At 44.4% G+C, this 25,129-nt stretch overlaps 1 protein-coding gene across 1 annotated transcript in view; it reads right to left on the reverse strand.

Annotated features, from left to right (window-relative positions):
• Positions 1 to 383: 383 nt before the first annotated feature.
• The window catches only part of LOC147708326 (N-acetylglucosamine transporter UNC93A-like), a 30,016-nt gene continuing 5,270 nt past the window's right edge, over positions 384 to 25,129 (reverse strand). The window contains exons 3-9 of the mRNA XM_086927041.1: positions 19,197 to 19,378; positions 12,966 to 13,189; positions 7,961 to 8,083; positions 6,488 to 6,699; positions 4,965 to 5,100; positions 1,475 to 1,606; positions 384 to 1,306 (exon numbers count right to left, since the gene is read on the reverse strand). Of these exons, the coding sequence (XP_086783167.1) occupies positions 1,041 to 1,306; positions 1,475 to 1,606; positions 4,965 to 5,100; positions 6,488 to 6,699; positions 7,961 to 8,083; positions 12,966 to 13,189; positions 19,197 to 19,378 (1,275 nt within the window). The 3' untranslated portion in view covers positions 384 to 1,040. The remainder of the gene's footprint in view (positions 1,307 to 1,474; positions 1,607 to 4,964; positions 5,101 to 6,487; positions 6,700 to 7,960; positions 8,084 to 12,965; positions 13,190 to 19,196; positions 19,379 to 25,129) is intronic.

Below are 25,129 nucleotides of genomic sequence, written 5' to 3' on the forward strand. Positions count from 1 at the left end.
GATCTAAAAAGAAATAAAAACGTACCCAGTGACACTGGGCGAAGTAGGGAAACGTCATCTTTCGTGAACACAAGCAAAGTATAACTTCACCCAAACCTATTTCGTGAGGACAGATAGCCTACCCAAGACAGATGGAACTTCAGGCTCCAGAACTGTTTTCTCTACTGTCAGCTAATGGTGGCGCTAGCTCTGTGTTGCAGCACAGAAACACATGGCTGTTTCCATTTACATTTGCTAGAAGGTCCACCCGAGCCTTCCAACAGCAGGGAGTGGAAGGAAGTACACAGTTTGAATGTCGGGCTCCCAAAGAGATATGAAGAGATTGCTGTGCAGCATTCACATGACCTTGAGCTGAAACATTACCAATGTTGTGCAAAGCTCAGTTTTTGCTCTCTTTTTAAAGGTTTGCCAACTTTGAATGTTGTGAAGCTGACCAAGGTTTTGACAATATATACACTTAACACTCCTTATTTTTAACCTTACATATTAAACAGATAACTTGTGGGAACAAAAAACACAAATCTAGAAAAATGAAAAGTCCAACAACTAGATGTAGAGTAACTAAATAACATGTTGTCTGAGTTGCAGGAGTATTAGTGTGCTTTAAGCAGATGCCACTACAGAAAGAAAAGGACCACTAGGAAAATACAGTGGAGTCCCACCACATGGGCAACATGGTCCTTCAAGTTACAGATGCTAAGTGAAATCACGTGGCCACAGACCACATAACGTACACAGCCCTGGATACATTCTCAGATTTGCAATCCTTTTGATGTCCTCGCTAACCCTCAAACCTTTCAATGCACTCTAGATAAAAAGGATATATGTAAAGTGCTTTTTGTGGTGTGTTTCATTATACATGATGCTGATGTCTGCACTATCTTGATGGTTTGAGATGTGCTTAGGTAGTACTGAAGTATGCACACACATACCTTGAGTTCCTTTTCAAAAATATAAATAAGGTTTGAAATAAGTTAATTGAAATATTAAGATAACGCAAAATAAATATATGATTAAATGTCTGTTTGTTGTGGCGTTAATCATGTAGAAGGGATCTCAACTGTGGTAACTTGGCTTTGGCTGTTTTCGGAAGCAGCAATGATTGATGGTTTCTTCAATTCCAGGAATTCAACGATGCCATAGAGCAGCATTGCAAGCACCAGTACACACAGGAGTATGTAGAGCTTCACATCAACGCACAGGTAGGAGCCATATCCAAAGGCAGCAACGAAACCCACGGACTCCCAAAGGCAACAGTTTGAGAAAGCGGCTGCCTTGTTCTTTTCAAACAAGACTCCATAGAGCGCTAGAAAATAGGAAAATACACGTTATGAGAAGACGGTGTCCAAATCGCATTTTTAAAAATATAATGTTTGTAATGTGTTCTTTTGGTGTGCTGATGGAAAATATCTACGTTTTTCTTTACTGCATATACTCTGTTTAGGCAGCATAAAAAGACCTATTTGGGACTCACCACTTGTCCGAGCCTGCCAGACAGCATCAGCAACTCCCCAAAGACCGGAAATCACAAAGAATATTGCAAACTGGTGCTTCTGAGGATTCCAGAGCAGCAGGGCAATAATGCAGCCAATGTGTACAGCTGCACCTGGAAAAGGAACATTATGTTTAAGCTTCTTTGAAAAACAGTGTCCCTTTGTGTACAAAGTATTCGAAAACCAAATATCATCACCCCATTTGAAGCGAGAAACAGAACACCAAAGGTATGTTATTTAAAAATACGGCCAATAATACACAGAAGAGGAGGGCTGAGAAAGAGATCAATAGTGAAAAGATGTTATGCTTGCTCAAGTGAATGAAAGTAATGCAGAGAAGGGAAAGAGAGAAAAAGGGAAGACAAAGAGAGTGAGTGATGGAGAGAGAACCTGAAAGAGAGATAGAAACCGAGAGTGAGAAAGAGAAAAATCGTGAACAAAAGCGAGAAAGACAGCACAGAGAGGGGAGAAAGGAAGCGAAGAGGAAAGGAAGGGAGTTGGAGGGAGCAATAAGAGGCAAAGAAAGGGAGAGGGGAAAACTGAGTGAGATAGTGAAAGAGATCGGCAAGATATCTGATTATGTTTCACCATGGCTCCCTGAATTATTTGGTATCCTGTTTATCTTGGGTTTCTGTACGCCTAGCGCAGAGCTTTCCAAACGGTGTGTCCCGACACAGTACTGAGTCGCCTCCAAGTGGTGGGTGTGTCGTGGGATGACACCACCGGTAATAATGGAACTTAGCACATAAGTGCTGCTAATTAAGAGGCATTCCTTTGAAAGAGTGTCTCAGAGTCTGGCGCAGCAGCGCGGACTCTGAGACACTCTGCTCTATGGGGGCCGGCGATTCCCAACAAAGCCCCATTAACAAATAAATGGTATTTTAAAGGCCTGCGAAGTACTCGGGTGCATTTGTTCACAAGCATAAAGCATGTGAGTTAAGGAGCGGTCAGTTGAGAGGACTTTATATTGGGTGAGGGGTGGATTAAGGATTAGTATGATATTGAAAATATTTCCTTGAAAATGTGAGGGCAGCCTGTGTGTTTTTGATTTTGAGTTGTCCAGTAAGAGTAGAAGAATAGTGTGTTCTGTTACGATCCAAGATGAAGTCACCAAACACAATATGGGGCGGATGAAAGGGGGCTGTTATAAAGTTGGAATCCAGGTCCTTGAGGAAGGTGCCATGTCACTGGTGAAGCACTAAAATATGAATTTGGCAGGGGTGTTTATTTACCTAGAAATGCGCTTGAGGGATGCTTGTCGGGTCTCAGAAGAGGGTGGGGGAGTGAACGAGCCTTGAAGAGGAGAATTTGGAGTCGAAGTAGTCAATGATATAGATATGTGCCCTGTAAGCTGAGGTGAGTTGACAGAGTGTGACAGGCAGAGGGAGGGAGATAGAGGGAGGAAGACAGAGAGAGGGAGATAGAGGGAGGAAGACAGAGAGAGGGAGATAGAGGTAGGAAGACAGAAAGAGGGAGACAGAGAGGGAGACAGAGAGAGGGAGACAGAGGGACAGAGGGACAGAGACAGAGAGACAGAGGGACAGAGACAGAGGGGAGTAGACAGAGGGAGACAGAGAGGGAGACAGATGGAGGGAGGGAGACAGATAGAGGGAGACAGAGGTAGGGAGACAGAGGGAGGGAGACAGAGGGAGGGAGACGCAGAGGGAGGGAGACAGAGGAACAGAGACAGAGGGAGGGAGACAGAGGCACAGAGACAGAGGGAGGAAGACAGAGGGACAGAGACAGACGGAGGGAGACAGAGAAGGAGACAGATAGAGGAAGGCAGAGGGAGGGAGACAGAGGGAGACAGAGGGAGGGAGACAGAGGGAGGGAGACAGACGGACGGAGACAGAGGGACGGAGACAGAGGGATGGAGACAGACAGAGGGAGACAGAGGGAGACAGACAGAGGGAGACAGACGGAGGGAGACAGACGGAGGGAAACAGACAGAGGGAGACAGACAGAGGGAGAAGGGCGACGGAGGGATGGAGACAGAGGGAGACAGACAAGAGGGAGACAGACAAGAGGGAGACAGACAAGAGGGAGACAGACAAGAGGGAGACAGACAAAAAGGAGGAAGACAGAGGGAGAGAGAGGGAGGGAGACAGGAAGAGAGAGAGAGAGGAAGGGAGACAGAGAAAGGTAGACAAAGAGAGAGAGAGAGAGAGAGAGACAGACAGAGCGAGTGAGACAGAGGGAGGGAGAGAGAGGGAGATGGGGAGGAGAGAGGGAGAGATTGAGAGAGAGGGAGGGAGACAGCAAGAGAGGAAGGGAGACAGAGGGGGGAGACAGACAGAGGGAGACAGAAGGAGAGAGAGAGAGAGAGAGAGAGAGAGAGAGAGAGAGAGAGAGAGGGAGGGAGACAGAGGAACAGAGACAGAGGGTGGGAGACAGAGGGACAGAAACAGAGGGAGACAGAGAGCGGGAGACAGAGAGCGGGAGACAGAGCAACAGACAGAGGGAGACTGACAGAGAGGGGGAGACAGACAGAGGCAGGAGGGCAACAGAGGGAGGGAGACAGAGGGAGTGAGACAGACAGAGAGAGACAGAGGGAGGTAGACAGACAGAGGGAGACAGATAGAGACAGACAGAGGGAGACAGAGGGAGGGAGACAGAGGGAGGGAGACAGAGAGAGGGAGACAGTTAGAGAGAGAGAGAGAGAGGGAGACAGACAGAGTGAGTGAGAACCCCCGAACTCCCCTTAGGTTTTTCGGCTCACTACGCTACGCTCGCTAAACTGCCTTACTCTGTCCCAAAATGATGCATCTCCAAAAAGTGTGTCCCCCAACATGAAAAGTTTGTAAAGCTGTGGCCTAGCGAGTCTTCCATGAGAAAAGCACCACTATTTACAGCCAACCCTTCACCAGCCACTGTGAAATCACTACTCAATGGACTGCGAACCCCGCTTAATTATGTGCTATGATCCTTAACAGACCTCAACAAATAAAACACTCACAAATAACAAATTATTATTTGTAAAAAAGGAACACTGCACCAAAAACAATGAAATAACATTAAGTATTTATGAATATTTATCTCAGACAATTACTTTACAAACTATTGTACTGTACTTTGTATTTTCAAAAATGCTAATAAAAAATATCAGCACAAAAAAAGAAATAACACTAAACAGAGATGCTTGAAGCCATCCCGTTATTGCGTAGTGGTTGATCACACGAATAATAATATACTGACCGCTTGGTTAAAAGTAAAAAAAGTCTCCACTCCCTCCCACATTCCTCTATAAATAAACAAAGCAAGCTCTCTAGAACAAACCTGGGTCATAGGTCTCCTTGAAATAGTATATCATATGGCTCTGATATACCGCGTGAGGGCAGGTTCCTGGCAGAGTCTGCGCACAGCATTGCGTGAGAACTACTTGAGCTTATGAGCCCCTAGACCTTCACATGAATGCCAGCTAATCTAGCCTAGTAATATCTGTTCAATGTTCACAGGACAGGACGCACTTACCCAAGACAAAGAGAAGGATCCTTCCTGTGTACAGGGAGATCTTTCCAACCAGCAGACAGCAGATTGCATTGGAGGCTCCAAAGCAGATCATCACGTATCCCACAAACTTCAGCCCCAGGACACAGGTTACATACGACTAAACAGAAAATAAACAAGCAGGTTAAAATCCACGCATGTGTTAACATTGGTCAAATATTACTCTACTTAGGATGCAAAAGGATTCTCCCTGGTATCTACCACGATCTCTTCAAGCACATGCCTGATTTAAAAGCACTATGCTCGACTTTGACCTACATGCATGGAGAAAGGTCACTGGCACAGGATCTGTGGTGCTGCTGCCGGTTGCAATGGGGGCTTGGGGGGCAGCCGAACGAAGTAAGGTCTGCCCCCCCGGATGGATTGTGAGGGGCAAGTTGCATGTTGGGGGTGAGCCATTTAGTAAATATTTGGGCTGTGTATATGTAGCCCAATAGTAACCCAAGGGTATAAGGGTTAGCTAGTTGGGCTCCAAGCCACCATTTTAGGTTTGGTAAACTGGTGGCTGGGAGAGGGAAATAGGATTAGAAAATATCCCCCCCACCTCCGGTCCCAAAATGTTTAATTGGATTTTATGGAGTGTTGTTTTATGCAAGGTTTTTTATGGGTTAGCTTTGATTGGGACAGGTGTGCAAGTGGTTCATTTGTACGGTTGCTTGGAACAGATGCTTGGCTGGGTATGAAAAGTTGGCCGGGGTTGGCAGAAGTTTTTGATTAGCGTTGGAAGTTGGGAACATGGGCAGGGAAAGGGTAGGCACGTAGTTTAAGTTTCAGTTGTAGACGTTTGGTTATTTACAGTTTAGGAAAGGCAGGTATAGGATGTTGGGTTAATAGAAGTGTATATTTTTATTACAATACATTATAATGTTGTTATATGTTAATGGCAGGGTGGGGACATGTTGAGGGGATCGTAGGGGCGGGTCAGGTGTCAGTTATTGATGTATAGCGAGGTTTTAATTTTGTAAGGCAGTTGCCAGGTATGATATTGTAAGGTGCAACTGTTTCAATACAGCAGTCTTTTTTACACACAAAATGGTTTCTAATCTGGTCTGCCCCCTTCCCTCCCAAAACCGGTGCGAGGGTTGAAGTTTGTTCACGCTATTTCTGTGCAGCGCGATCGTGTTCACAGCATTGCATCGTGAAGCACATGCAGCACAACCGTTTAACGTTTCCTGGCCATTGGCCTGATTCTCACATATTTTTGTGCTCCTAAGCTTAGCATAAATGTCACAAAAAACCTTTGCCTGTTTTTGAAAACATATTCGGTAATATTGGTTAGTTATATTTGGTGGGCAACGTGTATTGCATTCAAAAACTGTGATTCATGCATAAAGCGCAGCCTATTAGCAGAACTTTTTAGTCAAAGAGTAACACGTCTTAATTATGCGGTGATGTTTTAGCACCTCAGGAATCTCGCAGTTATTCTTCATATAGAGACAATGCTGAAAAACGAAGGATAATGCCACTCCACATATACTGACACTGACCTTTGTGTAGTCACTGGCGATGAACCCCTGCTCGAGGCCACTAAACATTGTGAGAGGGATAAGGAGCAACTGGCGCCTGTCCCCAAGCTGTCTAAAGGTAGACAGGAAGGCTGAGAAGAAGGACTGCGTGTTCTCTTCCACTTCCTGTCCTTCTTTGTTATCGACTTGATCCAAAAAGATGACGATGAGTGTGACGCCCAGAACTCCGCAGCCTGTGAGAGAAGCAGACACAAGTGAGGCCAGGCAGAGGGCCAGCGGCGTAACGATAATTGAGTGGGGCCCCCTGCCAGGTACGTGGAGGGGCCCCCTCCGGACTCTATTAGGAGATCTCAGGCCGAAGTGCAGTGCTGAAGTGGCCCCCTTGAGCTTGATGGCCCTCCGCACTGCGGGGGATGCGGGGGCCTGTGTTACACCTCTGCAGAGGGCGTGAAACGTGCTGACGCTTGAGTGCTACGGGAGGCATTTTTCACCCCAAGGCAGAGTAACACAGCAGGGACATTCTTGACGGTCTGTTTCTGCTCCAGCCTCTGGCCGGCACCACAATCTCTACAAGATCAACTAAGGAAATGTTCCTTTTTGGAGGGGACGCTACTTTGTTTCAGCCCCATCATAAACTACGCATACAAACAGGCTTTCAGAGATAGGCAGTGCTTCTCTTGAGTATATTTATTGTTGCCAATGTGTTCAATCCCAACCAAAACTTCACATGTGAAATATACCTTTTACACATTAAAACAATGATGACTAATATCCCCAAACATTCCAAGCTTGGAAAATGAAGTCTTCCATACTCTCATCTCCTGTCTATGTTTCTTAGGCTCATATTAGTCCACGGTTTCAGTCCCAATGACATGAGGTGTCCTCAGTGCCATTTTCAGATACACTTTATACTTCCTCAACCATCTAACTTCAATATTGATCTCTTTTAATCTGCCCACTAGCCATAAAACGAATGTTGTACATTCCTCATCTCAGTCTTAGGATGTCAAGAGGTATCAAATCACGGGTTATTTTACTAACTTTTTATCTGAATCTCAGATAAACACTATATATACTAAATATAATACATATTTATATATATATACACACTTGTGTATGTATATATATATATATATATATATATATTTTCTTTTCTTGAAATCCATATTTACTTTATAACAGCATTATTTTCCTTCTGAATGTTATACTTAATTTTTGTCACTCTGTCTAAAGTCTTTACTACATGATGTTTGTTCTTGGTTGAAACGAATTCCCAAATGAATTTCATGATTTATTATTTTTAACGTGCCTATTGACTAAATAGTTGCTATTCATTTAATAAAGCATTTTGGAACACAAAAAAATTGTCATGGCATGTATCCATTTATCTTAATGTACACACATGCACACGCACACGTGTGTCATGGTTTTATAAATGTATCTTTATTTGTGCACACACACATATTTAAAATGGCCCCTGGCCTCTAAACCTACCAGTGTAGGATCCCAACAAAGTGTAGATGACAGTGTCCGACGGACGATGTGATTTTATGTCTTCCGAGCCTGGACAGTCATTTGCACCACAGTACGTACCATTCAAACCATGGAGTCTTGGACCTGGAAAGCGACGGGCACACACTTATTAGAATACATATTCATATGAAACGGCTATCTAGAATTCCTAATTTGTTCATCGTAATCCTGAAACAGAGTAAGGTCAATGTTGTCTCTGTGTGATTAGCAACAAAACCGGACTATGGATATAGCCTCCTGTGGATTGAAACTAAAAAAATCTCTTAGAGAGAATAAGTTCCGTCATTAACTTGAGTAGATCAAAAATGAGTTTGAGTTGGTATGGGGTATGGAAAATGGTGCCTAAACAAAACTCAGTAGGACATTACTCCCTTAATGAATGGAAGGACACGTTTTTCTTGACCAACTATGCAAACAAGGAGTACCGCACAATCACAAAGCACTCACCGCCCCCACAAGAGCGCTAAACGACTGAAGACCAAATTGCTCTACTCCGAAGTGGGAGGCCGAGGGTGTCAGCCACCTCCGTATCCTCCGCATCCCCTTGGCGTAGTCGGGCGGGTGGACCCTGCTCTGAGGGAGATAATATGTAAATGAACTTTCCTGCGCAGCCACCCAAACCGAAAACCACTCATCCAAGTGACATTAGGAGTCACTTTACTCGGATGGATCAGCTGAACAAAAGTGCCCCCCACCAGTTGCCAAATAATACTACAAGCTCTCACAACCACACTGTTTCAGTCTCTACTTCTCCTCATATGGCATCTCTTTTCCCTGAAATAATTGTTTGTGATAGGGTATCAGTAACCGTAACTCCTTCCATCTTCCATTTTCCCTCCCTTCTTCCAAACCAGCAACCATCACACCAAAGGCCAGACGAGCAGCAAAGAACAAAGTCTGCTTCAGCTCTGCCACCATCCCCAGTTACATTTACCTCTTGCAGAGCCGATAATGGCTCAAAAACTGAGCCAGTAATCACGACCCCCCAAAAAGTCAAAACTAAAACCTGAGTCCAAGAACCACCTCGTAAATCACCAGAATCAATAATATGGATATCATCGACACACTCTCCTACCCAAGCTCTACAGCTTTTGGCCCTCCAAAACTTATCGTCTAATGGCAAAAGACCAATTCAATCAAACGACCCACTGGAAGACCATATCCAAAAACTGAGTTTTGACCTTCCCTCATTAACATCTACCCTGTTTCTAGCTACTGGACAGCATTCATCCCCTACTGGGGCTAACAACCTAAGCCAATACGAGATTAAGGTTAGTGCTCCCAACGTCTCTTCAACAAATGTCAATAGCTGTAAGGAGGAAATAAAAACTTGCAATTCCTACTAAGATCTTCATCAGGACCTAAGCAATACTCCCCAAATTAATAAAATCGTGTCAAGCAAATCAGACACCAACAAGTCCCATCATTACTCAACTGGAAAAAAGTTCTCTTCACTAGAACTTAGCCAAGTGGACCTGTTTTATATTCCAGCCATGCTTAAAGTCGAGGCCCTTCTTTCAGTCACTAATCAAGCCTTGAACTCAATGGCTAATGCCGCTCTATGCATGCTGATAAACTAGATGCGCAGATCAGTATCTTACACCTAGTAGCTGACTCAATAATGGGAATAGACTCAAAGTTTGAGAAATTAAACTCTCTGATATTGAGAGCCGAAAACAATGTGGAGCAAAATCAAATGCAAAGTTCAAACCGAATCTTGAAGTCAAATGAAACTGTACCCCAACACAGACCCACAATGGCTGCAATTGCAACCCGGTCTTGAAAAAACTAGAATCACTCTCAGATATAATGTCTACCTTGATTGAAGATCTGAAGAGCGCAGCCCTGGCCACATCACAGAAAACTACTATTTCTTTGCACTCTCAACCTCACAATACGACCCCTGGAACAAAAGCCCCTTCAACCAATGTCGAGCAACAGAGCCGCGATACAAATGACAAAAAAACAAAAAATTGACCTCATGGTCCCAATCCAAGTAGTCACACCTCCTCGCTGCCGTTAAAGAGCAGATACTAGGCCCCCAGGGAAGCGATGAACACTCTAACCATCATCCGACATCGAAGGCCAAAGAAAAAATAACTTCAACTAACATTGAACCTGTCCTAGCCAACTCACAGAATTGTGCCGGGCCCTCAAACCCAACCCTTCAAACCATGAAGGAAGGTAATCCTATATCTAGGAAGAACAAGAAAAAATAAAAGAAATTAAACAAAGTGAAAAAAAGGGTAACGCATTACTACAGTGGTTAGGAACAGATAAGAGCAAACTAAAAACTATGCTACCACCGCCAACGGAAACATCTGTCCTTTACAAAGCAGATTCTACAGAAACCCCTGTCGTAACTCCACCAAAGCTACCAACGTCTATAATCATCTGTCAGACGAACTTAAGAACTCAACGAACTCCATGGACAAAAAAGAAATCGCAGAGAACAACAAAAACAAAAAACTGCATTCTACTTCTATCAAGCCAAAGGAAATCTTGATTAATCCAACTAAGAAAATCCACTACGCCCACTGACCAAGCTCAAAAATTCATTGATGAGAACCTAAAGCTTAAAATAATAACTCATCACAATGATTTCTCCTTCTCTAAAATAAAGGACGAAATAACAAACACAAAAAAACTACAGAAGCCCCACCAATTCAACTTAAAACGAGAGATGAGAATGGAAACAAAAAGCAAACAGATAATTCCCGGCCCTCAATGAAAGTAGATGAACCTCCGACCCAGGTCACTAAAAAAAACGAGAGAAAGCGTCCCCCTCAAAGTCAACGGCCCTCCAGCATCTACTTTAAACAGTCTAGATGATTCAATGCTCTTAATCACTGAGAACCAACACACAGAGAAATTAGTGGTTCTCCCAAAACAACAAAACCCAATCAACTCAAACCTAAATTCTCGAGAGTCGTATCATCTCTCTCAAGAACACAATAAAATATTGCTTTACCCAGAATATGTATCCCTAGGAAAATGGGACATTTTGAACAGAGGAAACATCCTAAAATTATGCTCGCATCTCTCAGGATTAGAGAATATACAATCAATGGATATTGAAACAGTGGCCTTTCTGGAGCCAGAACATGGCAAATAAAACGCATCGACAGTGGTAACATTCTCCAACAAAGGCCTGACCACAATCTTAATGAACAACAAAGCTCAACCGAGTAACTGAGGCGTCCAGGTCAGCTTTCCTACCAGCATTAAATACCTGGACTTCCTAAAAGATAACACACGGAATTCACTAATGGCAGACAATAACAAATTATTGTTAAATCGAGGCAAGCAGATCCAACAGCCTTCTTTGACATCATCTGCCCCAAGACCAGGAATAAAATCATTGCCCTGGATTGAGAATCCCCTTCCAATAATAGTGTCAAAAGAGGGCGGCCCACGCAAATGGGTCCTCATGCCACATAAAACTCAAGATTGGTCTTGACTTGCTCAGGCCTTAGGGTAAAATACAACAAAAAAGGAACAACGAAAGAACCACCAATGAGAAATTGCAATACCTTAATACCTGCTCCTGGAATATTCGAGGTCTAACAGAAGAGAAAAACGAACTGCTAACCAAAAGTCTCCTGAAGACTCAGGATATAATCGCTCTCCAGGAAACCTGGGCCTTGGAAAACACCATTTTGGAAGATTTCATTGGTATTGAATCCCATGCCATCCCCTCTGCCGTAGGTGGCCATGCCTCTGGAGGCGTGTTGATCGCCGTGAAGAACACACTAGTCGCAAAGATCGCACCACTCTCTATGGGCCAGGGTGATTACGTTTTTATCAGCATTGAGATTCAGTGCCATGAAAAAGGAAAGCAGAGACGGCGAAAAATTATCTTCGGCAGCGTCTACTTACATCCGTCTAAAGCAAGCCGAGAAGTGACACTAAGCAAAATGTTCCCTGATATAATCAACCTCGAGGCTCTACACCCAAACGACATATGGCTGATAATGGGTGGCTTCAACACTAATCTAATGGAGGTAGCACCCACTCTCACTTCCCAAATATCTTTAACAGATGAAATGTGGGCTATTCCGGAGATAAAATCTCAGTTTCAAAGGAAGGAAGAAAAAGGGATAAAACTCTTAACGCACCTAAACCAACTAGGCCTTCGCAGTTTAAATGGAAGATTTGAGTCAGACCAGCCGGCGGCTTATATCCACTCATCTCCCTTTCGAATGGCCACCCTAGATTATATATGGATATCTGTTACTCACTTCCAGTTAGTACAGAAGTTCTTTGTAACCCCCTCTTTCGAAAGCGATCATGCAACTCTCACATGTAAAATTGATATTATGCATTCCCACTGCACGAAAATAGCACTGATTGGAAAAGAATCCAACCTAGAGATCACCAAAAAACTAAGATGGTCTGAGGACGACCGGGAAACTATGGGAGCAAAGGTGGATGATCTACTGAGTAAATGGGCACCAGACACCAATTGTCATCTGATAGCTCCTTCATGGGAAATCTTCGTGACGGAGTTCAGAGACCAATTAAGGAATGCATTGTAATCTCATACATCTTTTCCAGAACTGCTCATAAATGAATCCATTCCCAACATGTGATAGAGATTACTTTCTAGCGATCATAATAGCAGGTGGCTCTCTAGGGTTAAGTATGACCAAACCATACAAGGGGAGCAAACAACAGGGACATCAGTAACAATCAAGCCACTGAAAGACAGGTGACATCTGTAGATCAAATTCATACCGTAAATTTCTGATCACTTCGATTCACCACCATCAAACACTCACCCAGTCCTCATACTCTGGGTACAATTACTTTAGAATGATATGTACTTCAGTATTATGGAGCCTGGTAAAGTTTAAAACTTGAACCATATCTAGCTAGCCACATTCCTCAACTAAACCTTCTTAATATTTTTGGAAGCCTAGTTATCTCTGCTACAGATGTTTTCTGTTATTTTGTATTTTCTTACCTCGGGAAAAGTCAAGAATCAGTGAAGAAATAAGGTTTCCCCAAATGCGGCATGTCTGTAGAATAAGGAAGAATGTTCCAAAGTATTCGTTGATAACATCTTCTGCTGCCCTCTGCGTCGACGCTGCATGCTTGCTTCCACACACTGTTATGTAGGTACTTTTGGCTGCCCAGAGGGCTCCTCCCCCTAAGCCCAGAAGCACAGAGGATGTGATCAGAGTGTACCTGCGAAACAAAAAAAGCTGCTTCAGTTCATTGGCTTGATAGTGAGAAAAAGAGAGGTATTTATTGTTTTGCATTCTTATGCTGCTTAGAAAGTACACAGGCCAAAATCAGGTACCATTACTACTATTTTATGCAGTCTCTTTGATATAGCACAAAATATTTTTTTCCAGTTTTGATAAATCATTAATTAAGTATTATATCTCATTAGACAGTCAAACGGTCAGCTGCCACCACAAGCTAGCCATTCTTCTTTACTTTTTTTAATTGCACTTTTTTATTGTACTCTTTATTTACTGCATTTTCGCCGGAATTTTAAAATTGTTTGGGGCTGACTTGGGGGGCTTGTAATTCGCCACAATACTCTGTGACCTACCTTCCTCCTTGGTTGGGCAAAAGGGGCTGTAGTTGGGGCCATTAACAACGGTGCTTTAAGCTTTAAGAAATACATCAGGGCTTCTAGCGTATGCTCCCCGGTCCACTACAGCGCTTGCTGATTGAGCGGAGGAAGCGCCACGCTACAGTCCACCCACTTCCGGTGGGACAGTCTAGGCCGCCATCTTTGAGGAAGAGACGGTCTAGTCTCTGCTATAAAGGCAGGATAAGAGCGGACACGCGCTTAACAATACGGTCAGCTGCCAGCACAAGCTAGCCATTCTTCTTAACTTTTTTAAATTGCACTTGTTTATTGTACTCTTTATTTACTGCATTTTCGCCGGAATTTTAAAATTGTTTGGGGCTGACTTGGGGGGCTTGTAATTCGCCACAATACTCTGTGACCTACCTTCCTCCTTCGTTGGGCACAAGGGGCAGTAGTTGGGGCCATTAACAACGTGGCTTTAAGCTTTTTTGTGTTCAATAAGTTTATTAAAGTTTTAAAAGGGTAAAAAATAGTTAAATATAATACATAATGATACAGTTACTGGAGAAAAGGACAAAATACATAAGTTCATTATAATATTCGATATAGATTGTCACAAATGATATTTAGATAAAATATGAAGTAAAATTAGCAGGATCACGTTAACGAACCATAAGGAACATCAAATGTATCATTACTATAGAAGAAAGAAAAAGAAAAGAAAAGGAAAGAAACTAGGAAAGAGCTGAAATAAAGATAGTAAGAAGAAGAGGAAGGAATAGGAAGAAAGGAAGGATCTACTGCAGTGCTCCATAAACACAACAAAAACAGACAACAATCAGGTACACGACATAAAGGGATACTGGTCAACCAACCCCCCTTGAGGCCAAAACGGGGCTTTAAGCTTTAAGAAATACATCAGGGCTTCTAGGGTATGCTTCCCAGTCCACCACAGCGTTTGCTGATTGAGTGGAGGGAGCGCCACGCTACAGTTCACCCACTTCCGGTGGGACAGTCTAGGCCGCCATCTTTGAGGAAGAGACGGTCTAGTCTTTAGCTCCACCTGTCATAAATGGAGAGATGGACGCGGAAGCGCAGCGGATGCGCGCAGGCGGCATGCCGAAGGCGCGCCAACGGCAAGCCCGTCTGCGCCGGTCCGCGCTCGTGACGCAATCAGCGCCAGCCACCCTGTCCGTTTGGAACCAGGTAGGAGGTATTCTTCTTGAGGCCTACGGGATTTAGATTCTAAAAATGGGTGTGACCACTCTTTGGATGTGGATAAAATCATGGGTCCATTGAAATCCCTGAAATGTAAGACACAGCTTCCCTTTCTGGCTAAGGAGAAGAGAGTCGAGAAAGCCAAGGAAGGGGGCCCTCAGGACCTCATTAAGGGTGGTTTTATAAATGCCCGTTCATTAGGTCTCCATGTCCTAGAGGTCAGGGAGCTAATTATGGATAATGACTTGGACGTTTTGGGTATAACTGTATCCTGGCTAAAAGAGAACTCAAATCCGGATATTGCAGTTGCTCTGCCGCCAGGCTTCACAATATGTAGGGTGGATAGGGAAAGTGGGAGAGGGGGAGGGGTAGCGATACTGCATAAGAAAACATTGCCTTTGAAATCTTTTTCGCTCCCAGGTATTAGTGGAGCTGAACATATGGGCTTTTATTGTAGCACTACGCACACCTTTTCCTTCTCAGGAGTATTGGTGTACCGGCGTCCAGGCAACAGTAAGGCCTTCCTGTATTCTCTTGGGGATGCGCTTAGCGAGGCCATGCTTATGTACGCTAACTTCACTCTCCTCGGTGATGTCAATTTGCACTTAGAATCTAGCGATAGTCCAGGGGTTCTACCCTTTGTGGAGACAATACAACTGTTGGGAATGGAACAAATGGCCCAGGGACCAACCCATAGTGCAAGGCATACACTGGATGTAGTTTGCACCAACCTTAGCACTCTTCAGATTGGAAAGCCATCCCCACAGATTTGGTCTGACCACAGCTTCATTCCACTAAACATCCTGACTCCGGGGAAGGGGAAGAGAGAAGGGAAATTAGTGGCAGGGCCTCCTAGGAAAGAGTAGCAGCGCTTGTTAACAAACAACTTGCTACAAACAGTGGCACAAGATAAGGTTCCCACTCTTACAGGAGTTCCCGGGGAGGACACCAGCAGGTTCCATGCTTGGATGTCAGGGATAGGGGAGGAATTGCTCCCAGCCGGTCGTCCAGCGGGATTAAGTAAAAGGAAACCCCATAAACACTACTGGTTCTCTAAAGAACTCCACCTGCAATCCAAGCAGTTGAAACGCAGATAGAGAAAGGGATATGAGGAATCCAATTGTCTGATCTTTAAAAAGTTCAGGAAAACATACCATGAAGCCATCAAGTCAGCAAAAAAGTCTTACTTTTATGACCAAATTACCAGGGCTAAACACAATCAAAAAGATATTTTCACAATCGTGAAATCTTTTATTGACCCTAATGGGTTACATGTTGAAATCCCCCCATCCCAATAGCTATGCGAAGATATTGCAATATACTTCGATCAAAAAATTAAAGTAATTCAAAAGAACTTCGTGACCCATGACCATTTGCAGCTTTTAGAAGTACAGGGGACCCCTAATAGTGACGGCAGAGCAGGTCTCCAGGCTTTTGAACCTGCAACTCTTTCCCAGACCAAGGAAGCTATCTTGGCCTGTAAGTCAGGCTCTCCTATGGATGCTTGTCCACCGTTGATATTACATCATATAATTGACATTGTTAGCCTGGTGATCAATGAGATTGTGAACTCCTCGTTAGACACAGGGACAGTCCCAGACGAATGGAAATTCGCCATAGTAAAGCCTCTAAAGAAAAAAACGAATGTTGACTCCTTAGATCTTACTAATTATAGACCTATATCTCTGTTACCCGTCTTGGGTAAAATCACAGAGAAAATTGTATATAAGGAGCTTTCAAATTACCTAGAAATATCAAAGGCTTTTCACCCTCACAATCTGGCTTCCGACCAAAATATTCTACTGAGTCGGCGTTACTTGAGATCTCAGACACCATCAAATTTATTTTGGTCGAGGGCAAGAAGGCAGTCCTGATTCTTTTGGACTCGTCAGCGGCATTTGATTCGATCTCACATAAAATCCTGCTCAATAGACTAAGAGCATGTGGCATATCAGATCAGGCCCTGGCATGGATTACATCTTTTTTTGACCAACAGGACACAATCAATCGTGCTGGGACCATTCAGGTCATCTGTACAAGCCATTACCACAGGGGTACTGCCAGGGGCTTCTCTGAGTCCTCTGCTGTTTAATGTATATGTGGCCCCTCTTGTTTCCCTAATCTCTAATTATGGGATCGAGATCACGTCGTACGCCGATGATACCCAATTGATCCTCTCTCTGGATAAGACCACCACTAATGCAGAGGAAAATGTTTAAATCTGTCTGACGGCTGTGTTGCAATGGATGAGGGAAAGTCATCTCTGTTGCAATACCAGCAAGACAGACATTTTACCAATTGGGAAAGATAATCCTTTTCACCCAAAGGATTGGTGGCCAAATGACACCACAGCACCACCATCAACTGTGGAAGTGGCCAGAAACGTAGGCGTATGGTTTGACTCCGGCCTATCTTTCAAGCCCCACGTCTTGAAATGGACCGGGACCTGTTTTGGGTTTATACAAATATTGAGAAAGTTCTTCAATCTGATTCCTCTGGTGGCTAAAAAGATCGTAGCAGTGGCCCTTATATCATCGAGACTGGACTACTGTAATAGTTTCCTTGCGGGAATCAATAAACACATCCTGAGGAGACTTCAGGTAGTCCAGAACGCAGCAGCCAGACTGGTATTGGGATTACCACGTAGGGCTTCGGCTTCTGCTGCACTGAATGTCCTTCACTGGCTTCCGGTCAGCAAGAGGATTCTGTTCAAACTTTTATTGATAACATTCAGAGCTTACCATGATCTAGGTCCCGGATATCTTGCAGCAAGATTTAAGCCATACAACCCGACAAGAACACTAAGGTCTACCACGGCCAACCTGCTCAGCATCCCAGCATTTAGGCTAGTCACCAGAGGCGGAAGGTCAGCGACCGTCCTGGGAGCCAAAGCTTGGAACTAGCATGCCCAATGAGCTTAGAGCCACTAAACAAGAGGGGCAGTTCAGAAAACAGTTAAAAACGTGGATATTTGGCCTACCAAAAGATTACTGCCAAAAGCTTATCTAGGCTTATGTCACCTTCTTGACTTGTTGTTGTTAGCGTCAGGAGACTCCGTTAGGAGTGACAGTTGCGCTTTTTAAATTCTCATTTCATTTAATTTCAAATGCAAAATGAACAGAGGACCTGTGCTCAGTCTGATTTTCTGTTCTCTTACTTTGGTTTTCATTCATAAATTGTTTTATTTCAGAATGAGACGAAAGGTGTGAAATATGTAACATCTGAATGTCTCCATATTACTGTTGAACGCCAATAAACGAAAAAGATTAAGACAAAAAGTGAAAAAGTAGAGCTATGTATTTTTTTCAGCACGAAAGGACGGAGGGCGTGGCCAAGTATGACACCCACAAAGAAGACAGTCGCAAATTGGACTGCGATCTTGAGGGCGAAATGAGAGTGCCCAAGCAGACCTAGTTGCAGATGCCAAGCCTGTACCCATGAGGCTGGTAAACCTGTCATTGGAGCAAGTCAAAACAGGGCGGGTGTTTTCACTGCACCCAGAGAGGTTATTGCCGCTAGCAGGTGCTGCAGTGACAGCTCTGTGCTGGTGCTAGAATATGTTTGTGTTGGAGTTCCAAAGGAGGTGCCTTGAGGCACACACACAGGAGGGCCTGCACCGAGATCTCCAGAAGAACCACGTGTCAGCACATTGAACACTTGCAGCATAGATCTGACTCTGGAAAAAGCACATCGTTACTTAAAACCACCAGAGAGTCCATGAGCTGGAGGGAGTGACTATCACTTCAATGAAGAGGTTCCTCCCTGACACCATCCTAATGCAGGTAAACTGGAGTATGTGGCGGGCTCTCAAAGGACACATGATTCCTTGTAATAGACCAACTGGAGCTGCACCATTTCTTTAAGGAGGGGCTCTGATCGTGGACAATATCTTTTGACTGATCCCTCCTGAGCTCTTTTTTGGCTCTCAGTCAGAATACAGTGCATGATAAAAATACATCCAATGCATGGAGCACCTTTACAATTAAAGGAACAGCTATATCTCACCTCACAAGACCTCAGGTGAAGAGGCAGGATTGTGGACAGCAGAACAAAAGTGATTATCAGAGGATGTACAGAGGAGGCACAGACATTTTGAGGATTCAATATAATGTACACTTCTACCCAAACTGATGCATGCACATAGCTTTTCTGCAGCTGGTTTCAGAGTTTAGCCAGATCTATTCTGAGAATTTCTGACTATGGAGGAAACGAAAAAAGGAGGAAGGTGAATGGTGATGTATCCCAATTTACATATCAAGATTATTGAGTCAAACATACAAACATTTTGAAGTAAGGGCCTAAATTCCTTCACACAATTGTCTTACAGCATTGGATTTGGTTGTGGCAGCTAGTTAATCATCTCAAAATAAATTTCTGTATGGAGCACTACATCATTTAACAAAGTCAAGTAGTCAAGTGAATGGAACTTACCACTTTGGGTAGAAGTTGGCTAGGGTGTAAGTGATGTAGCAGCACATGGAGACGACAATGGTCCACTTGCAGCCAAATTTCCTCATAACCACAGGACCGAGGAACAGACAAGAGCAACAGAAGGCTCCATACATCACACTCAAAGAGACAACTCCCATGTTCTCTTCCTGGTTCAGACTGCTCTGTGGAAAGACAACACATGAACTGTTATTTGTTGCAGAATAAAATCATATCTCCGAAAACTGGTTGCTGATCCCTGGGAAGGAATGAACCAAAGGTCCCCTAACCCGTTCAGTCCTGAAAACAGCCCAAAATGTGCCCATCCCTCTAGAAGTTTGCATTGCGTTCTGTATGGCCAGTTCAGCTCTGAAAGCTGTCCGTTGTCTGTCAAAATATCGAAGCTCGAGCGACTCAGGAAAGTCAACGATCGCCAATATAGAGGACGTCGTCTTGAGAGCTGAGTGAGCCAATCAGCAGTGGATTACACATATGAAGGTGAGAGATGAATGAGGGGAAGGATGGGGTCAGTGTACTGTTGGCATGGAGTTGGTATCTTAAATTAAAGAAATGGATGAAACTGCCATGGAAGTGTTGCAGATGGAAATGATCTTGCAATCAAGAATAGTCTTGGGTGTCTCACATATGTAGAGTGAGGAGAGTGATTGTAAAGATTTCCAGCACTGGGATGGCCATCTCTGCTGAAAGCTGCAGAAAGGGTAAGGAGAATATGATAGAGGAAAGAGCGCCATAAGGATTCCAGCAGTCACTTGAGACACACATGTTAGTAAGCTGTGTTCAGTACAAAATGTACGTTTATTTGGACCATTGTCCTTAAACAGATAAAAACATCATAAAAACAATAATTTTTCCATAAAAGTTAGCTGTGGTCCTAGTGAAATAAAATATCTCCTCACAATCCATAATACAACCTGAACTTCAACTCATTTGCGGTTAGAATCACAAGAAGTATTTGGGTCTCTGGGATGGGCACCGAAAGGTGTGATTGAGCTCACTGTATCGTTTCCATGACTTAATGTGACCATTAACATTATGTGCCAATTGTATGTGTCTGTCTACATAACATTTATTGTCAAAGTCTTTTGTTGTATCAAAGGATAGCACAAATTAATCCACTTTCGAGCACTTAAAAATAATTGACAGTTGTAATTCATAATCTCGGGAGATTATAAAAATAGAAAGTGGTAAATCATGTTTTTAAGATCTCAGTTTCCGTTTACATAAAAAGAAAGGTGTGGCAAGATAAATGTAAGCTTTCGGCTGGTAATTGGGTGTGCAGTTGTGTAATTGCGTAAATTGCAACCTGCACGTGTAAAGCCAGCACATTGACGAAGCCACATAAAGAGGGTGGGGCATGCAATGCTGCACGGCCTCAGAGCTCCAAGTGCTGGCTTCAAGCTTCGCTGGGACTTGTCTGCCCTCGCATTTGACTGTGTTAGATCACAGAATTCATACTGTCACGCTCACATAGCACTGCATCAATTCTCCCTCGTCAATGGCGCTTTCAGCACAATTGAACGCCCTCACAAATGACCAGAACGTTGGACGAGCAAAACTCAAGTTTGCAAACTAGGAAGAAGAGGAAAAGTTGATGTGCAGTTTGTAAATTATTCCGTCATCTCAATAAATGTATCACATGATCCAGAACAAATAACAACATCTGCTCTAATACGTCTTAGATGCCTAGACCCTCGAGAAAACAAAATCAGTTTAGAGAGAGCATCATTTTAGGTAGCAAAGAAAACATATCTATGTTTTATTTCTCCCTCTTAAAATGTTCCTCACTTTGATTCAAAGGCATCAAGCTTCCAAGATGGCTGTCATGTAGGTCACTCCAAGTTGAGCAGCTTACCCTGCCTAAATATCTGGAGTCCCCCTCATCAACCCACTGCCATCAACCCTCACCAAACACATAAGGCAGGCCTCTTCTCCGGCACTTCTCTCTCAGAAGGTTCCACTTTGCCCTGGAATCACAAGTAATTCACCAGTCCTGAGGGGGTGGTCTGAGGCCTGAACTGATGAGATGAGGACATAGTCTCACATCAGATGACAGCCCAGCATCTGCTGATGTTGCTTTCAGGACCTCCACAATCAATCCACAATTCTCTTTTTCATTCCCTTTTCTCTCTGTGCGACCTACTGCTAGACTTTCACCTAGCTGTGCATGCATTCCTAGACAGGCAGCTGCTCTACTTTGTCCTGTTCTACCTTGTCCTGTGGCATAAATTCAGAGCTCCTCCAACTACCCATCTTCCCCATCATGTCTCAGTATCCTTCCCTCTCCAGATCCTATGATTTCTGGAGGAGAAGCATGTCTGTAGTAGACCAGTATTCCCATGCTCTGGATTCCATTGCTGGAGGGATGGGGGTCTTTCTTCATGTTGTATTGTGCACCCACCCCTGCCTTTCGTAGGCAGCGTGCCCTGCGTCCCCTCCAGCTCTTGTATATAGTGGAGAAGTGTGGCTCACCGATTAGAGCGGCAGACCCTGAGGCAGAGATCTGGCCTGGGACCAGGGTTCAATTCCCGACGCGGCAGGGTCTTGGGCTCAATGTCCACGGACTCGATAATTCTCGCCTAGGTGCCTACTCTAATCATGGGTCCCACTCTGCAACTCTGGGCAATAGCTTGCTTAATCTCCACAACGGCCCCGAAAGCGCTAGGGTGCCTGGCCTCACCTTGGAGGTGCCCAGTAAGGGGGCATCTCACAGGGAAAGCCAGGAAGGGTTCCACAGCAGCATACAGCGCCAAGATACCTTTCAGGTGATAGTGCGCTTTACAAGTATACACACATTTACATACCCATGGCACCTCGCACTTAGAATGGAATGACATAGTTCACTGTAGTCCTCCCTGCCAAGAGGCAGAAAGATGGCCGTCTGATGGGCTACTGTCAGTTTTCTGCTTGCTGAGTTTGGAGGGAGCTGTGATATTCCAGTCTTTTAACGTCTCTCCTCCAGAAACCCTCCCATGCACCTTATACCTTGCTCTCCCAACTCTCGCCACCTTATGAATAAAACATTGCTACACAATTATTTGCTATAGCCACATATGGCTATGTATGAAAATAGCAATCATCCAGCACTGGAGTACCGAGACACTGTCGGGGGCCTGGTTGCTGAGAGCTGTAGGCTGCTCCTTTTTATCCAGCGACTCGGTTACATGCAGAGGAGAGCTGTAGCAGTACTTCATCACTGCTGCAGCCGCTGAGGACTCAGAATCCCATAATCCTCTGCCCAACACACTTGTGCCGGATTTCATGGCATAAGAAGACACGCAGCTGTCCAGGGGCGCGGGACGTGCCCGGGTCTGGCCGGCCCCTCATGGAATGTCAGCTTGTTCATTCCTTGAGTGTGTCACAGGTGATACACCCTGGTCAAAAGAAAAGTTAGCCCTGACAAGCAGGGCTCGCTGCAAAGGACGGCCCAACGCCTAGAAAAGTTGTAACTTACCTATCTTCAGCTGTGGGAGCACTGTCTGAACAAATCGTTAATGCAGACGGGGAGTTGGCCTCTCATGGTTTGGCCAGTGCCTCGATACACGTATGGAGTGTTACCTCTGGCACTGGCCTTGTGGAAACTGGACCTCAAATAGCTTGGGATAAAATTACAGAGTCATGTATCAAGGGCCTTGCACAGTTACAAGTAGAGATATAACCAACGCCCGCCGACTCCTGAGCAGCCTGTACAAACTGTTAACACCTTAGCAGCTATGGAACGTCCAGCTCCAGTGCTGAACGTTCCATTGCGCAGGTGCAGTTGGAACGTCCAACGGCTGACGGCAGCACTCCCGAGGTAGTGGTGCCGTCGGCCATTGGACTGGGCGCAGCACTTATGAGGTTAAAAGAAAACGCAAGGAGAAAACTGGGCCCAAACAGCCCACTCTTACATCTCATAGGGAAGTGAGGTGTCCTCCCAATGACGTGAATCCAAATAGAGGGTCTGGTGATTGGTACCTCCCACCAGAATTTCAGAAGTTGATAGTTGATCTTTTGGAGCGTATCTCTTCCAGGTCGGATAAGATGGAACAGCTACTCAGGACAATCAAGGCCTGCTTTGTTAAATTCCCATAGCTCGCAGAGCGTTATCTCAGAGAGAACGCTTGACAAGCAGGTTGTTCACACGTTATTGGGGGGGGGCAGGGGGTGCATTTACCTAAGGCAGCACAGTCCGTGATAGCAGGCCCATAATCCAGGCGGAAGGGCCTCTTGTTATAGAAAGAAAGAATGGAGCACCCCCACATAAGGACCACCCTCGAGGCAACTCGTTACGTTGTGGTATTGGGTAACGTCCCTCAGTTGCCACCTAACTTCACTGAAAACTATCTGCAGCCAAAAAATAAGGGGGCAAGGGCGTTAAAAATTATCTCCGTTTTAGCGGCAGAAAACTGACGCTAAAGCGGCGATAATGGGATTGATAATATGGCCTTGTGAATTCCAATAGAAGCCCATGTTCTGGTGTCTCAGATTAATATGGTGAGATGTGTACATTGGATTGGCAGCACCTGAAACCCGTTCACGGGAGACTGTAATAATTGGAGCTGACATCGCATGCTTGTCCTCGCCTTGATTAGTTCAGCGAGGAGTACAGTAATCGCAGCCTTTCCCTTGGGATATTTTTATAGGCCAGATCATGCGTTTCCAATCTGGGGTCTTAGGCATTCCCAACTCCATAGGAACCGAAATTCTGGCCCACCGGCATAATTTATGTTGGACACATCAGATCACTTTCTGCCACTAAATTCCCTGGGCCCATGTGATTGACTGACTGTACCTGAACCTGCTACAAGTCTCTCACCGGGGACTTGTACCCCACTCGTTGCAGCTTCATCAAAGGAGGTCCCCAAAGTATTTTGGATTATTAATTGGAACATTGTGGGTCTTGAATTTATGCTAGTGGGGGATGTTAACTACCAATTATGTGAGGCCCCTTTTTCCTTGCCGCAGGAGTCCATGGGCTGTCACCAAATTGAGGGTTTATATCTGGTTTATTCGCCGCAAGGGAACCAATTAAATTCTTTCCTTGATAAACATGACCTAGCTTGTAGTTTGGATATTTGTGCCCATCCAGAGGGCCTGGTTCCGATCTTTACAGGCAGAGGCTGTGCCGCCTTTATATATTTTATTTTTGTTTCGCCACCCATCTTTTCACAGCTCTTAGAGGTCAAAAAAATTGAATGTAGCTCCTACAGGGACCACAACCCTAACTGTATTTCTCTCAACAGGGATGATTCCATGTGGCAGAGACATGGAAGTCCTGGGGAGGATATTAAAGCTCACTAACCAGAGAAGAAGGTTAGGGTGGTGCCATTCATCCCCTAAACAGATTAGGCATATACTTTTTACCTCATGTTAAATCAAATTGACATTGTGCTCCAGCGGTAAGATCCTGGATGCCTTCGCTTATATTGCCTGTGCTATTTCTGAATGCCTTAGTCACCACATGGGATCCAGAGGCTGCACTGGACCGAAATAGTTTGACAAAGGTTGCTCACTGGCCTTGGGAGAGTTGAAAAAGTCCCTTAGGGCATCCCCCAGGGTTGCCTTTGATGTTGTTTGTGGTCGATGTAAATATAAAGCTGAAGTATGCAGGAGTAAGAATGAAATTAGGGACGTAGCATTGGATAACCTTCTTGAACCATGTTGCTTCAAGAACAGTACCCATTTTTGGGCCACAATCAATCAGCCTTTTTTTGCTCAGGTTGATTCTCCAGCTCTAGTACACCACATTATGGCAGATATCTAAGCTTCACATTTTACAGGTGTCTATAATGGAGGGGCTAAGCCCAGTTAATAATGAGCAGAAAGAACCACTGGCAGGGGTATCCCATTTAGTGTTCACAGAGGCTGAAGTAAAGAAGGGAACTTTGGGTTAATCTAAATATAAGGCGTCAGGAACTGTATTTGGCCCCCAGAAT

This window comes from Lissotriton vulgaris, chromosome 6 (genome assembly GCF_964263255.1).
Source record: "Lissotriton vulgaris chromosome 6, aLisVul1.2, whole genome shotgun sequence".
Taxonomy (NCBI): domain Eukaryota; kingdom Metazoa; phylum Chordata; class Amphibia; order Caudata; family Salamandridae; genus Lissotriton; species Lissotriton vulgaris.